The sequence below is a fragment of the Suillus bovinus genome, assembly GCF_016758785.1.
Source record: "Suillus bovinus strain UH-Sbo-P2 chromosome Unknown EDB93scaffold_54, whole genome shotgun sequence".
NCBI lineage: Eukaryota > Fungi > Basidiomycota > Agaricomycetes > Boletales > Suillaceae > Suillus > Suillus bovinus.
Window position 1 is genome coordinate 234,556 of NW_024542110.1, and position 12,864 is coordinate 247,419.

The following is a 12,864-nucleotide window of genomic DNA, read 5'->3' on the forward strand; positions in this document are numbered from 1 at the left end:
GCCAACTCAATTTTAGAATGGACCAGCGGAGTTTGCCAGTGACACGTCCAACTTGACTCGAGTTCATATGGTCTCCACGCTGTCAAATCACTTCCCTTGCTCGTCAGCAGTACTGGTGTGCTGTACATCCGCAGTGATATCATTGCGTGGTAATCCGCTGTGAGTGGCCCTGAAATATCTTTGCGATTCCCCTCACAGGTTGTCAAGTTCAGCTCCGGAATATCGTCCCTACTACCCATTGACGACTCATCGGCATTGGCTATCCTTTGGTACCGCAAACACATATGTATCTTCCTCACAACTACCCCACGCATCCTCATTCTCTTCTTATTCACCTTCAGATCCCATTACCAAGAATTCCTGTCCCGAGATCCGCTGATAATTCGCTGACTGCCCCATCAGAATTTGGATTCAATGTTGTCATCACAATCCTCCAGAGTTAGAATCGATCTTGTAGCGGCTACCTTCTTCGTCCACACGCGAAATTCAGAATGAGAGTCGATGTTACCAAGAGGCTAGCAATGATAGAAAGTGGAAAAAATTACAGCATGAGCACAGCTGTCATCCTTGCAAGGTGTGCTATTCGTTTCTCGACTCACAGCCATTGTCGAAGTTCCTGAGCCAGAGTATCAACTTTCACCATCCACCACCCGCCAGTGTTGGTGTGCGCTTGTGATATGGCTCAAAATAGTTGATATGGTGAAGCATTCACATTTAAGCTTTATTTGCAGTTTCGCTTTAGATGAATGCCAGGAGATGCGTGAACGGTTGTTATTGGACATTGTGGCAGAGTCCATTTTTCTTCACTTGCCATTGGGCCCGTCCTCTCCAGTGCGCACTAATCCTTCCATTTCCTCGACTAACCGAAGCAATCTTCAACTACGCGAGGACGACCAAAGTACGATCGCGTGACATGACTCTTCTTCGGCACGGCGATGTCTTCACGCTCACCCTACTCGAACGCAAGATGACGGTCGCGCTGGTGCTAGAGGCAAAAACTTCGTCTTGGAAGGTAAATCAACTGCTGTCTCTGCGGAAGATGCTTACACGCTATGTGCTATTGTTTTGGCCTCGCAGATGTCGTCCTTAACCAAAACAGCACCTCACGACCCCCATCTTCATTGAAGACGTTGTATACGATATCCGCGACGAAGTACTCATGGAGCAAAAGAAGTTCATCAAAGCCGGCCCTTCGACTGAGAACATCCGGGGCATACGTGAGCATGTTCGATCAAGAAGTCGACGACTTGCGAAGCGAACGAGCAGTCATCATCTGGAAAATAGACGACATCAATGAATGGGGACCCTTCGATGTCATGGATGTCATGGACCAAATCTCTATCTTGACTGCCGGTCGGACTCTGCAGGGCAGGGAGGTCAGGAGTGTCTCGGACAAATCGTTTTCTGCGCTATCCAACGACCTGAATGGAGGCTTCACCCATAGAACAAGCCTGATATGATCTCTGCGTTGATGGATCAAAAATATCGTGATGGCAGACCTCTTCATGGCCACGAAATTGTGCATCATGATTGCCCTTCTCATAGCAGGACAGCACTAAAGCTCCACCTCCGTTTCATGGACGATCACAGAACACACCTACCATGCTCGTCTCTTCACTTCATCATTGCTGACAAATATCATTGACCGTCTTTCCATAGACAATGATCACGATACCAAAGAATCCTCGGAATATCTGTTAAAGATGAAGGACATTTGAGGGTGTGCTCCTGGTCATTCGTCTAACGTGCTTATTTCTGATGCGTATCGTACTCTTATTGATTTTTAGCAATCTAACAATACTAGTCGATTAGTGTTGTTTGATCAGTATTGCGAGCAAGTCAAGAAAAGGTCTAAGATTATAGTCTTGCACTCCGGTGCGAGATTATCGAAGGAACAACTGAATATGTGATCAGACTAGGGGAACGATGGCCACGTAGTTGTTGGGGCATCGGAATACAATATCGTTGCATTAACCATTTTCTTGATGATCCATTCTGATGTACGGCTTAGGGAATGTGTTGCAAGTACATGCGCAGTGGCACTATCATCACGACGAGCCTCCACAGTAGATTGTTTTTGGAAACAGATGGCGTACAAACATCTCGACTTTCCCGTATACTGCTTTCCTTCATTATCAGATATTAGATATTGCTTGAAACATTCTCAATGTCAGGACCCACAGTACATGATTCAAACACAATTTACAACGAAAATATTCTATCTCCCTGAAATCTAAACCGCGACATAAAATAACTACTTAGGCACCACAACGAGGCTTGGAATGTAGAAGAAGAAAAATCCTGTGCTCTCTGCCTGTAGAGCCCTAGACAACCAACCGCGTCAAATCCACCGAGAATTACACACCACTGCCAGTCGATATATGTACACGCTCCTGGAAAGCGACTGAGGTCATGCCAGTTGCTGCGTCGGAGTCGGCCATGAGTTTGGCGTAATATTCTCGAATGCTAAGGATCAGGCGTGGTCCTAGCACAAACATCTGCACGACGACCAAGATTTGAAGGAAGCCAAAAAAAATCTGAGTTTGTAGGGAATTTATGTTCTATGGAAATAATGAACCGTGGTCGCATGAAGAGGTAAACGAGAGAGTGACATACCGCTGAGAATGTTGGATAGAAAATAATGATGAACTCGAAGCAAGAAACTACAAGAAAGCTAGTCCGACCCTTCAGAAAAAAAGGAACAATAATCACAATGAGCTTACCTTGAAAAGTAAACCATGTGAGTTTTCATCAACACGGTGAAACCGTCCTCAATAATCCCTCCCGCCGAATGTTGTCGCAGTTCACGGAAGTGTTTCACCACAATCCAGACTGCAAGACATAGCGCGAGGACCTCCCACAAAGTTCCAAGTATCCAAGTAATGGAATCCAGGAGTACGATATCTTCCCCAGTAGTTGACCTGGCACTGATAAGTGCCGGAGAGAATAAATTCCTCTGGTGTCCATCAATGAGCCCATGCACGTTTGTTTTCATCCATAGTCAAGCGTACCTCCTGAAGCTTGCATCATGGTCATTACAGCGACCACTCCGTCAAAAATGTTGTTAGCCAGGAAGGTGACAATGAGCAGCATCAGGATCTTTCTGGATCCTTGATACATGGCATACAACCGAGTGATCATAATGACTTGCAGCATGTTTCAGTAAAGTCAATATTGCTGAGGTCTCGCAAGTGCCAAGCTCACCCCACAGCATTGCGTCTACCACAACACCCGTCCATTCCCGCACGGCGTACATAATCCAGCCTGACGAATCCGGTCAGTGACAAGCCTCGAGTAGCACACACTCCAAACAGACTCACATCTGTGGAAGTATAAAGTGGCAGCCATTAGTGAACAAAGAACTTAGTAAAGAACCAAACTCACTCCTACACGATTAATTGGAGGGGAATGGCAAGAGTCTGCAGAAGACTCACTGTATCTGTCAGCGAGATGGTCGGAACAATGACTGTATGCCGTGAGTCAGAAGAAGCAAAGATAACGAATCTACTAAGGACTCCAAGGAGACATACCCATGATATTCAGGCTGGTTATGAGAGATAGACAATTAGCACGACATCGTTTGTTTAGCATTCGAAACATACGTAACATATAAGAGTCCAAGGTAGCGCACCTAAAATACTTTCAAGTCAGCACAACATGGAAACGACCACAAACAAGCTACATACACTGAGATACAGGACTGTCATTAGAGACCAGCGTTGCCTCTGTAATAAAGTGTATTCATAGGGTTGTTCCTCTGACATGAGACCGTACTTCCCCAGATCAGTTCGACCTATGAAAGGATTCTTAGCGAGATGACTGCTCCGGTATAGCATCGACATACCTCTTGTCCGAATGTAAGTGCTGAAAATACTCATTAGATATTAGCATTTATTTCATATGACGATGCTCGCCCCAATCATAAGTCACTCCAACAAAGGCGGCAACTACGAAACCGCCATCAAGGTTAGATCGAGATATCGGCTTCAACATCAGTCTCTACGAACCTACAAAATAGCTTAAAAACCGAAATGCATTGATGGTCGGCCACAAAGTAGGATCGTTTGAGACTATAGTCATGTTGGTAGAGAATGGGTGTAGGTGAGAGGCAAACTTGGTGAACGTATGGCGACGGTATATATACCACCATCCAGTGCTTGGTACCCAACATAAGAATACTGCGGGATGATGATCATCCCCGCCTTGATTGACCAAAGATACGCCCAGCGTATATGCACATTGGTCATGGAACATTTCATTTTCGACGGGCAGAATACTTACGACACCGCAAAAGACAGAAAACAAATTGCGTCGGCATACCAACACTAGATCAAAAATAAACCGTCCGCGTCAGGGGAGATCCACAACGAAGCAAACAGATAACTCATGTTCTATCCATGTGCGAGCACATATCTCAATGCCCACTATCCCTTCTCTTCGTCCTACTTCATGTGGACCTTCTTTCGCTCTGCCTCGGTTATCGGGATTTCGTATCATAAGGTTGCCAACAACGACAAGCGCATAATCTTGGATCTGCATCGTGGAGTGCAATGCTGACGGGGTATCGGTTTGCATGGCCAGGGATAGCATAGTTGGAAATTACTGATGTAGATAGAAATGTCATCCCTAGAATCAAACAACGCTGAGAGAGTACATGGAGAGAAAAAACTCGGGTGTGCCGATGACTGCATGAAGCCTGAGGCCTAATTTGTTGTTCTTCAAATTGAACAGGCTTATTCTCTGTAAATGTTGGTCGACGAGCCTCAGCAGCATGGGCTCTTAAGTGTATAAGAGTACCGAAGGCAGTAACATTCTGTTGACACAAATTGGGACGTCATCAGAAAGGAACGGATTAAGAGAGTAGCTCCACTGCTGTACAGTTGCCAATGCACCGCTTATTCAAATGAAAACCAATGCAAAACTTGCTCTTGGGCGTGACTTGGATGCGACCCTTCGGAATAGCTAGCTGTCTCGGTGGGAACCAAGGGGAGCTTATGTCGACATGGCATTACTTACCTGTGAAACCCTTCAATGAATAATCCGCGTCTGAGTTATGTACATACACACCTTATCGTCCTCCACTTTGCATTTGGTCGTCGGCTTATCGCATCATATAAGGATGCCAATAGATAGTAGTGCGGAATCTAGCACAAGATCCGAGCAACATGCGGTGGATGGGACGTGGATACATTGATCGTCACAGCCCGATTCTCAATCCATGATTGATGTAGGGTAGATACATCCCTCGACTACAAACAGAAATGAGAGAGACGAAGACATGGGCGTCGCTCTTACAACCACAGGAAGCCTTGAAATTATGCTATGAAGAAGATTGTTGGATGAGCGCCGGTCAGCTGAGTTTAAAATTAACCTCAGAGTGTACAGCTTAGAGATGCGTTGCGGGTGCATATATGATGGCGCACTATCTGGTCGCAACGAGCCTCCGCAGTAGATTGATTTTGGGAACAGATCGCCTATAAGCACTCGCCCCTCGACTTTCCCGTTCAGTACACTAGTACTGCTTTCCTTCATTAGGTCAGGGATATACAGGATACTACGTAAAATATTCTCAATGTCAGGACTTACAGCAAATGATTCGAACACATACAATAAAAATATTTTGTCTCGAGATCTACTTTGTGACATCAAATAATTACTTGACCACCACAATGAAACTTGGAATGAGGGGGAAGTCCATTTCTCGTGCTCCCTGTAGAGCACTAGACAACCGACCGCGTCACCTTCGCTGAGCATTACACATCACTGCCAGTGGATATATGCACACGCTCTTGGAAAGCGATTGAGGTCATAGCAGTTGCTGCGTCGGAATCCGCCATGAGTTTAGCGTTATATTCTCGAATGCCAAGGATCAGACGTGGTCCTAGCACAAACATCTGCACAACATCCAAAATCCGAAGCAAGTCATGAAAAGCACGAGATTCTAGGGAAATTGGATCCTATAGAAGTGATGAATCGTGGTTGCATGCAGAAGAGTGAAAGATTGACATACTGTTGAGAGTGTTGTAGAGAAATCAATAAAGATCTCGAAGCAAGAAACAGCAAGAAAGCTGCCAAATTCGACCATTCAGTGGAAAAAAGAAACAATAATCAAAATATAAGCTCGCCTCGCAAAGTAAAGCATGTGAGTTTTCATCAACACCATGAAACAATCCCCAATAATCCCTCCTGCAGAATGTTGTCGCAGTTCACGGAAGTGTTTTACTGCAATCCAGACTGCGAGACACAGCGTGAGGACCTCCCACACAGTGGTGAGTATCCAAGCAACAGAATCCAGGACTAGAATATCTCCCATGTAGACAATTGAGCACTGATAGGTGCCGGAGAGAATGAGTTCCTCTAGGATTGATAATTCAGCCCCTGTATGCATATTTTCATCCACAATCAAGCGTACCCCCTGAAATATGCGTCGTTGCCATTATGGTGACTATGCCGTCGAAAATGTCGACAGTGAGGAAAGCGACAATAAGAAATGTCAGGATCTTTCTTGATCGTTGATACATGGCATGCAACCGAGTGATGATTATGACTTGCAACATGTTTCAGTCAAATCAACATCACTGAGTACTGAGGTCTCGCAAGTGCCAAGCTTACCCCACAGCATTGTATATACCACAAAACACGTCCAATCCCATACGAGATCTAAGATCCAGCCTGACAAATACAGTCAGTGAACCTCGGGTACTAGCACACTCTGAAAAAACCCACATCTGTAGCAGTATAGCGTGACAATCATTAGTGAACCAAGAAGTTAGTAAACAGCCACACCCACACCTACAGGGCACCACAGTTAATCCGAAGGGAATAGCAGACATTTGTGCAGAAGACTCACTGTATCTGTCTGCGAGATGGTCGGAACATTATCTGTATGCCGTTGGTCAGAAGTAAAGACAGTGAAAGTACTAAAGAGACATACTAAGCACGTTCAGGCTGATTGGAGAGATAGACAATTAGTACGACATCGGTTGTTTTAATTTAGCCTTCCTAACATACGCAGCAGAGAAGATTCCAAGGTAGCGCACCTGGCATACTTTCAAGTCAGTAGAACATGGAGACTGCGATAAAAAAAGCTACATACACTGAGATACACGAATGTCATTAGGGACCAGCGTTGCCTCTGGAATGAAGTATACTTTCATGACTGTGCCTTTGACATGATACCTTGCTCACCCAGACCAATTCGACCTATAAAACCATTCTTAGCGGGATGGCGGCTCCAGTCATAGCGTCGACATACCTCTTGTCCGAATGTAAGTGCTGCAAATACTTGTGAGATATCTGCAGTCCTTTGATATCAAATCACGCTCACCCCAATCGTACATCAATCCAACGAATGCAGCAACTGCGGAAGTTCATAGCCAAGGTTAAGTTGAGACATCAGCTTCAACATCTGACTGCTCTCTACGAACCGACAAAATAGCTGTCAAAATGATTTGCATTGATAGCCAGCCACAGAGTAGGATCATTTAAAATTATGGTCATGTTGGTAGAGAATGGATGTTCGTGAGAAAAGAACTTGGCGGGCATATGGCGATAGCATATATACCACCATCCAATCCAGTGCATCAAAATGATATTGAAAGATGAGGACCATTCCTCGACGGGCAGAACACTTTACATAACAGTGACATGCAGAATCTTGGATCTGCATCATGGAATGCGGTGCTGACAGGGTATCGGCTTGCACAGCCAGAGATAACCCAGTTGGGAATGACTCGTGGATATAATATTGTCATCTCTAGGTTCAAACAGCGCTGAGAGGACATGGGTAAGAAAACCCCAAGGCAGTGACATCCTGTTGGCACAAATTGGGTCGTCATCAGAAAAGAACGAACTAAGAAAGTAGCTTCACTAGTACTGTGCTGTACAGTCGGATACGAAGAAGAGGGAATCAAAGTAGACGGATTACTTACCTGCACAACCTCTCAATGAACAATCCGTGCACATTGATCATCGGCCTATGCATGCAAATAGATGGGAAGTGTGATACACAACACGTGCATTTGATGGGATGAGGATGCATCAATTGTCACACACATCAGGGTTTTCGACATTTAGGGGAGGTTTATATGTTGTGCAAAATGCAAAGAAAATATTTGAAATTTAAACTAACATAAAGGTGGGCACATAACTTCAAATTTCATCAGTGTTTTGTGTCAAATCCAAAATTTGAAGCATCCGCAACCATTTTCCCACAATTATACGTTAATAAAAATATGAAATATAATCAGATTTTCAGCGTCTGCGTGAATTTGAAGTTTAATCATCACGTGAAACGTTGGACAAAACTTAAAGTTTAGTCCACCACAACACGTTTGTCAATGTATTAAATTTTGTCCAACAATTAGACATCCCTATAAATTTGAAGTTTAAGGTGATGACAAAACATGATGACTAAACTTTAAGTATTGTCTGCAGATAAAATGAATCGCCTGCTCATGGCCCAATCATTGCCCACTCATTGCCCACCCAGAGTTCTTAAGGAAGGTGAACCCATTGATGGGTAAGTGTGATGAACCAGCTGCGATTTCATGAAAATTCAGACTAGAGTCGGCTGGTACGGGAGAGAGCAAGTGTACAACACATGTTCAATTTCGACTATTGTAACATGGCACTAAGATCAATCCTGTTTGATAGCAGTTAGACACTGATGCTGATGATTTTAAGAATGACTGTACTTACACGACATAGAGATAGTATGGCAACATGATCACTCAAAATCTGCCATTGAGCAAAGTGACCAATAACCCAAGATACCTTGATGGTTTCTAAGTAACTACTTAAGTTCAACGAATACAATTTTGCGGGAAAATCGGGATACACAGCAAATGGATCAATAGTGTGGTTGTGACGATTGAGTGGGAGCTGTCTGAGTACAGCAAACACCAGTTCACCTGTTGGCATAGCATAGATATGGTGAATGCTGCCAGGGACAGGAGATGTTAACTGGTCGCCCTGAGGATAAAAAAAAACTTGACTATTCCCAATATGTGTAGAGGCTCTGCTGTAGATAACACTGTTGAATTTTAGTCTTGCACACAATACTGCCTTTTGTCATTTGATAAGTGCATACAAGTCTTTGGGTACGGCAACAGGTAGAGTGGAGGAGGGAACCTGTACACTATCATCCAAAGGATCTTCAACAAGTTCTTCATCGAGGCTTGCAATGCTCTTGGGAGCATACATTCTGTCAAACAGAACTTTGCATTCTTGAATAGCTGGAGGACAATCTGGTCGACTGAGCCAACAGCAAAGCTTTGTAGTCTTGATAAAAGAGTGTAGCATCGTAGCTTCCAATTTGCCTTGCAAAAAATCAGTCCATGACACTCCAACTGACATTCCATAATGACCCGCCTGATTTATGATTGACCGGAAAATGTTGCAGTATTCCAATTGAATGTTGTAGTGATGGTCGCGGTGTTGGGCTCGAAACCATGTATTTTCATACTCATGTCAACACCCGAAACATATGCGCACATGTCCGATGCACTTTCGCACATGTCCAAGCCACCCTGTATTGGATCCAGTGGATCGGACCTTCGGACATCACATTGGCCGATTGCACTTCGTGCGCACTTGTCCATACCGTATCCTGTCCATCCAAACTAGCCTCACTAGGTGTGTAGCTATTCCCGTGCACATTATCTGACATTCGGACCGTGTTATTACACGTCCACAGCACCTCGTGTCTTATTACATAGGACATCGGACCCGAAATATATTGCTACTATCTTCGCCTGTAGTATTCCAGATTTCTATGTACTTACTTAAATTAGTGCTGCCACAGTCCGGTTCTCTGCGGTTCAGTCCACAGTTCTCACACCAGCCAGAACCGGACCAGAAAATGGTTCTCGGTTCTAGGTCTTCCCCAACGGTCCTGTTCTGGTTCGGCCTTGCCAAACCATTCCAAACCATTATCGACTTTGACTTTGACTTTGACTGTGACAACTTCGGTCTCCACATCAAACTGTTGTCTTCGGGATTCGCACTACTGGTTAATCAGGCTACCTTTAGCCTTTTTGAAGGTAAGTACTAATCAATCAAACTCTCACATGACTTGCTGTCACAATGTGCTGCTAACTCAATTTTCAACCAACTACTACTGGCAGAACAGAATCATGTGTTGTCAAGGCACGCATCATACTCATGGAAGCATCGGCACCAGAACAAACGACTGCACAACCCATCACATGCCATGCCACCTGCGCCTATGTTGATTTATGTATGTTTGTACTATGTATATCACTGACAAGCATCTTCGCTAGTGCTCAGCATTCATTTCTGTGTGCTCGTGCACATCTATGACCACCACACTGCATCTGATGCCACCAGCACCATGCACAAACGCCCAACATACGCCAGCAAGTGCTGACATGGCACGAATGCTTACGGACGACACCAGGACGCCGAAGATGAGAAAAGGATGAGATGCGGCACTCATTCTCATTCTTGCTCGCACGCAGTGCATGTAGACTCGACTCTGGATGGGGAGTTGCAGTGAGTGAGTCTGTCAATCCTCTTTCAAGCTTGAGCCATGCTGATCCAAGTTGTTGCCCACCATTTGCAGTGAATGAATGTGTTGATCCTCCTTCGATTCGAGCCATGCTGATCGAAGTCTGCTGTTTGCAGCGTGTTGATCCTCCATCGAGCTTGAGCCATGATGATCGAAGTCACTGCCTGCCATTTGCAGTGTCTTAGTGAGTCCTGTTTTACAATTTTTTTTTCATATTTCTAACTTAATATTTATATGTACTACCTGTGGATAAACCCTGCATGGGTCAGGTCTTGCCCACTATCTCTTGCCCTCTGTCTCTTGCCTGCTGTCTCTCACCCTGCTGTCTCTCACCTGCTGTCTCTCACTCAGGATGCGCATGTGTTTTCTCCCTGTTCTGAAATGATGCCATCCTCTGTCTAAGCATCCAGCATGCAGCCTTCATTGCCAAGAACTGCACCGTCCTCACTTCCTACTTTCACGTTCCTCCTGGCACGTCAGCATCTTCAGCAGCTACAGATGCAGAGATGGGTATGTAGTCATGTCATTGGAGTAGCTACTCAATGTGTAAACTAGTATTCCAATGTTTTTTTTTCGCGCTTGCCACTGAAAATTTTCGGGTTCAGTTCGAGTTCGGACCAGAAAAAAACCGAACCAGACCACAGAGAACGGTTCTCTGTGGTCCGGTTTGGGGTTTGAAGATTTTGCAGAACCGGACCACGGTAGCACTAACTTAAATACTCTGTAGTGACCCGTAGCAATCATCATCCAGTAGTTAGGAGCTGTTTCCTGACTCTGTGGATCACCCAGAATATTCTCGTAGTTCTTAGTTGCATTGCGAAATATTACCGTTCATTCACCGTCATACTCCATCACTCGTTATACTCGCACATACTACTTGCAACCCAACACTCATTATAAAGTTTCCGACCTATTATCGTGAAGTATGAAAGTCCGAAATCTCGGACATCGCACTTTGGCTTCGGACATTGGATAAGTACCTTTGGACATCATTTCACACCATCAGACATTCTGTTCTTTGCATTATTGACGCATTTTTACTACTAATACCAATTAGCAATCCCTTTAGGATCGAACGCACTTGCTCTGCAAGTATAGCAGCATAGGTTGTGCTAAGATCTACCTAAACATTGTTGACTAGGTAGTACAATTTCTGCTGAGCCCAGCGGAGATTTACTCTTTACAATGTTCAAAAGGAAAGCACCACCAAGAGTGAGCAGGGCCAAATAGAAGTAAGTAGTCATATATGTGGAAAGCAGTGTGGTGATTGGGACACAATGTAAAAGTGGGGTGTACCTTCATCAAATTTCCAACATAACGTGCAATGTGGGAACAATAAGCATGTGCTCTATCTGCAGTCGCTGTTCAGGCACACACAACATATACTGCACAAACAAGTTCCATCGTATGATCGAGAATGGCTCTAAGGAGGGTACCAACTTCATCGGAAGGATGTGAGGTGCCAGCCCCCCACAAACTGACAAGAGCGATGGGAATGTAGACAGTGATTAGTGAGTGCCACTTGTCAGCTTTGATCGTCCTGGCAGATGCACTTCCAAAATTGCTCGGGACTGATCCAAACCAAGTTGGAACGGTCATCTCCTGGATGAGCACATCTGGAGACACAAACTGATGTTCCTTCTGGGGAGCAGCAAAAGGTTTTCCGCGGCACTAAAAACTAACTTAGGAAACTTGCAAAAAGGGAATAATACATTTAAGAACTTACCCATTCTACAAGGGCCTTAGCATAGTCAATTTTAAACATTCTACCAGATTTCCGGGGAATGCATTTCAAGACACTGCAAACAAACTTGAGAGGTACCACATTCTTGTGGGACAGAGAATTCTTTAGCTTGTCAAGGTCTTCATCTAGCTTGTCGCCAGAAGAAGACAGCTGCAAAACAAGAAGTGTGTGTATAGCAGAGACCTGAGTCATCTCTTTGGTTGTCATCATCCCCAGCAGCACTTCAAACATGTCGCATGAAAAGGCTGGGGCTAAAGTTGATGAGATGGGTGTAGTCGCTGTAGTCAGGCTGAGAAGGTTACGGGTATGATGCTGAACTAAACCTTCCAGTATGCAGTGCATTGGGTCAACAACGAGCTGGCATGAAGGATCCCAGTATGGCAAATGCCACATCTCTGAGTAACGGACACCATGATTTTTGGATAGCCTCTCACATTCCGAGGTTGTCGCAGCATCCCTCCACTGCTCAGCAAACTTCCAAAGTCTGTCTTTATCCTGAAGTTCCCAACTCTTGAAGTCCACTCTACCATATGTGGTCTTGTGGTAGCAGTTGCATGTGCTACAATAGAAGTGGCTATCTGTTCCAGCC

At 44.7% G+C, this 12,864-nt stretch overlaps 7 protein-coding genes across 7 annotated transcripts; 2 read left to right on the forward strand and 5 right to left on the reverse strand.

The window, feature by feature from the left end:
* Positions 1–913: 913 nt before the first annotated feature.
* EDB93DRAFT_1106178 (uncharacterized protein) lies at positions 914–1,460 on the forward strand (the record flags this gene model as incomplete). The annotated part of the gene is given in 3 exon segments (XM_041447587.1): positions 914–1,012; positions 1,100–1,217; positions 1,237–1,460. The coding sequence occupies 3 exon segments, from the start codon at positions 914–916 to the stop codon at positions 1,458–1,460; spliced, it is 441 nt and encodes a 146-aa protein (XP_041304982.1).
* A 944-nt stretch (positions 1,461–2,404) lies between these two features.
* On the reverse strand, positions 2,405–2,878 carry EDB93DRAFT_1163955 (uncharacterized protein). Its single transcript, XM_041450114.1, has 2 exons — positions 2,724–2,878; positions 2,405–2,674 (listed from the first exon to the last, which is right to left on the reverse strand). Exons 1-2 carry the CDS (start codon positions 2,750–2,752, stop codon positions 2,467–2,469), a joined length of 237 nt encoding a protein of 78 aa, XP_041304983.1. The 5' UTR covers positions 2,753–2,878; the 3' UTR covers positions 2,405–2,466.
* EDB93DRAFT_1253137 (uncharacterized protein) lies at positions 2,805–3,878 on the reverse strand (the record flags this gene model as incomplete). The annotated part of the gene is made up of 7 exons (XM_041453406.1): positions 2,805–2,956; positions 3,012–3,146; positions 3,205–3,264; positions 3,531–3,544; positions 3,603–3,631; positions 3,687–3,793; positions 3,845–3,878. 7 exons carry the CDS (start codon positions 3,876–3,878, stop codon positions 2,805–2,807), a joined length of 531 nt encoding a protein of 176 aa, XP_041304984.1.
* Positions 3,879–5,530: 1,652 nt separating this feature from the next.
* Positions 5,531–8,049, reverse strand: EDB93DRAFT_1330315 (uncharacterized protein). Its single transcript, XM_041455166.1, has 14 exons — positions 7,932–8,049; positions 7,428–7,813; positions 7,328–7,360; positions 7,256–7,275; positions 7,189–7,203; positions 7,097–7,135; positions 7,012–7,040; positions 6,935–6,948; positions 6,847–6,882; positions 6,613–6,672; positions 6,413–6,547; positions 6,126–6,357; positions 6,011–6,068; positions 5,531–5,957 (listed from the first exon to the last, which is right to left on the reverse strand). Exons 2-14 carry the CDS (start codon positions 7,582–7,584, stop codon positions 5,754–5,756), a joined length of 1,032 nt encoding a protein of 343 aa, XP_041304985.1. The 5' UTR covers positions 7,585–7,813; positions 7,932–8,049; the 3' UTR covers positions 5,531–5,753.
* A 609-nt stretch (positions 8,050–8,658) lies between these two features.
* On the reverse strand, positions 8,659–9,303 carry EDB93DRAFT_1090238 (uncharacterized protein; the record flags this gene model as incomplete). Its single annotated transcript, XM_041446264.1, has 2 exons — positions 8,659–9,066; positions 9,163–9,303. 2 exons carry the CDS (start codon positions 9,301–9,303, stop codon positions 8,659–8,661), a joined length of 549 nt encoding a protein of 182 aa, XP_041304986.1.
* A 472-nt stretch (positions 9,304–9,775) lies between these two features.
* On the forward strand, positions 9,776–11,049 carry EDB93DRAFT_1106181 (uncharacterized protein; the record flags this gene model as incomplete). Its single annotated transcript, XM_041447588.1, has 5 exons — positions 9,776–10,043; positions 10,133–10,240; positions 10,482–10,515; positions 10,709–10,715; positions 10,942–11,049. 5 exons carry the CDS (start codon positions 9,776–9,778, stop codon positions 11,047–11,049), a joined length of 525 nt encoding a protein of 174 aa, XP_041304987.1.
* An 847-nt stretch (positions 11,050–11,896) lies between these two features.
* On the reverse strand, positions 11,897–12,506 carry EDB93DRAFT_1253139 (uncharacterized protein; the record flags this gene model as incomplete). Its single annotated transcript, XM_041453407.1, has 2 exons — positions 11,897–12,202; positions 12,258–12,506. The coding sequence occupies 2 exons, from the start codon at positions 12,504–12,506 to the stop codon at positions 11,897–11,899; spliced, it is 555 nt and encodes a 184-aa protein (XP_041304988.1).
* Between the last annotated feature and the right edge of the window lie 358 nt (positions 12,507–12,864).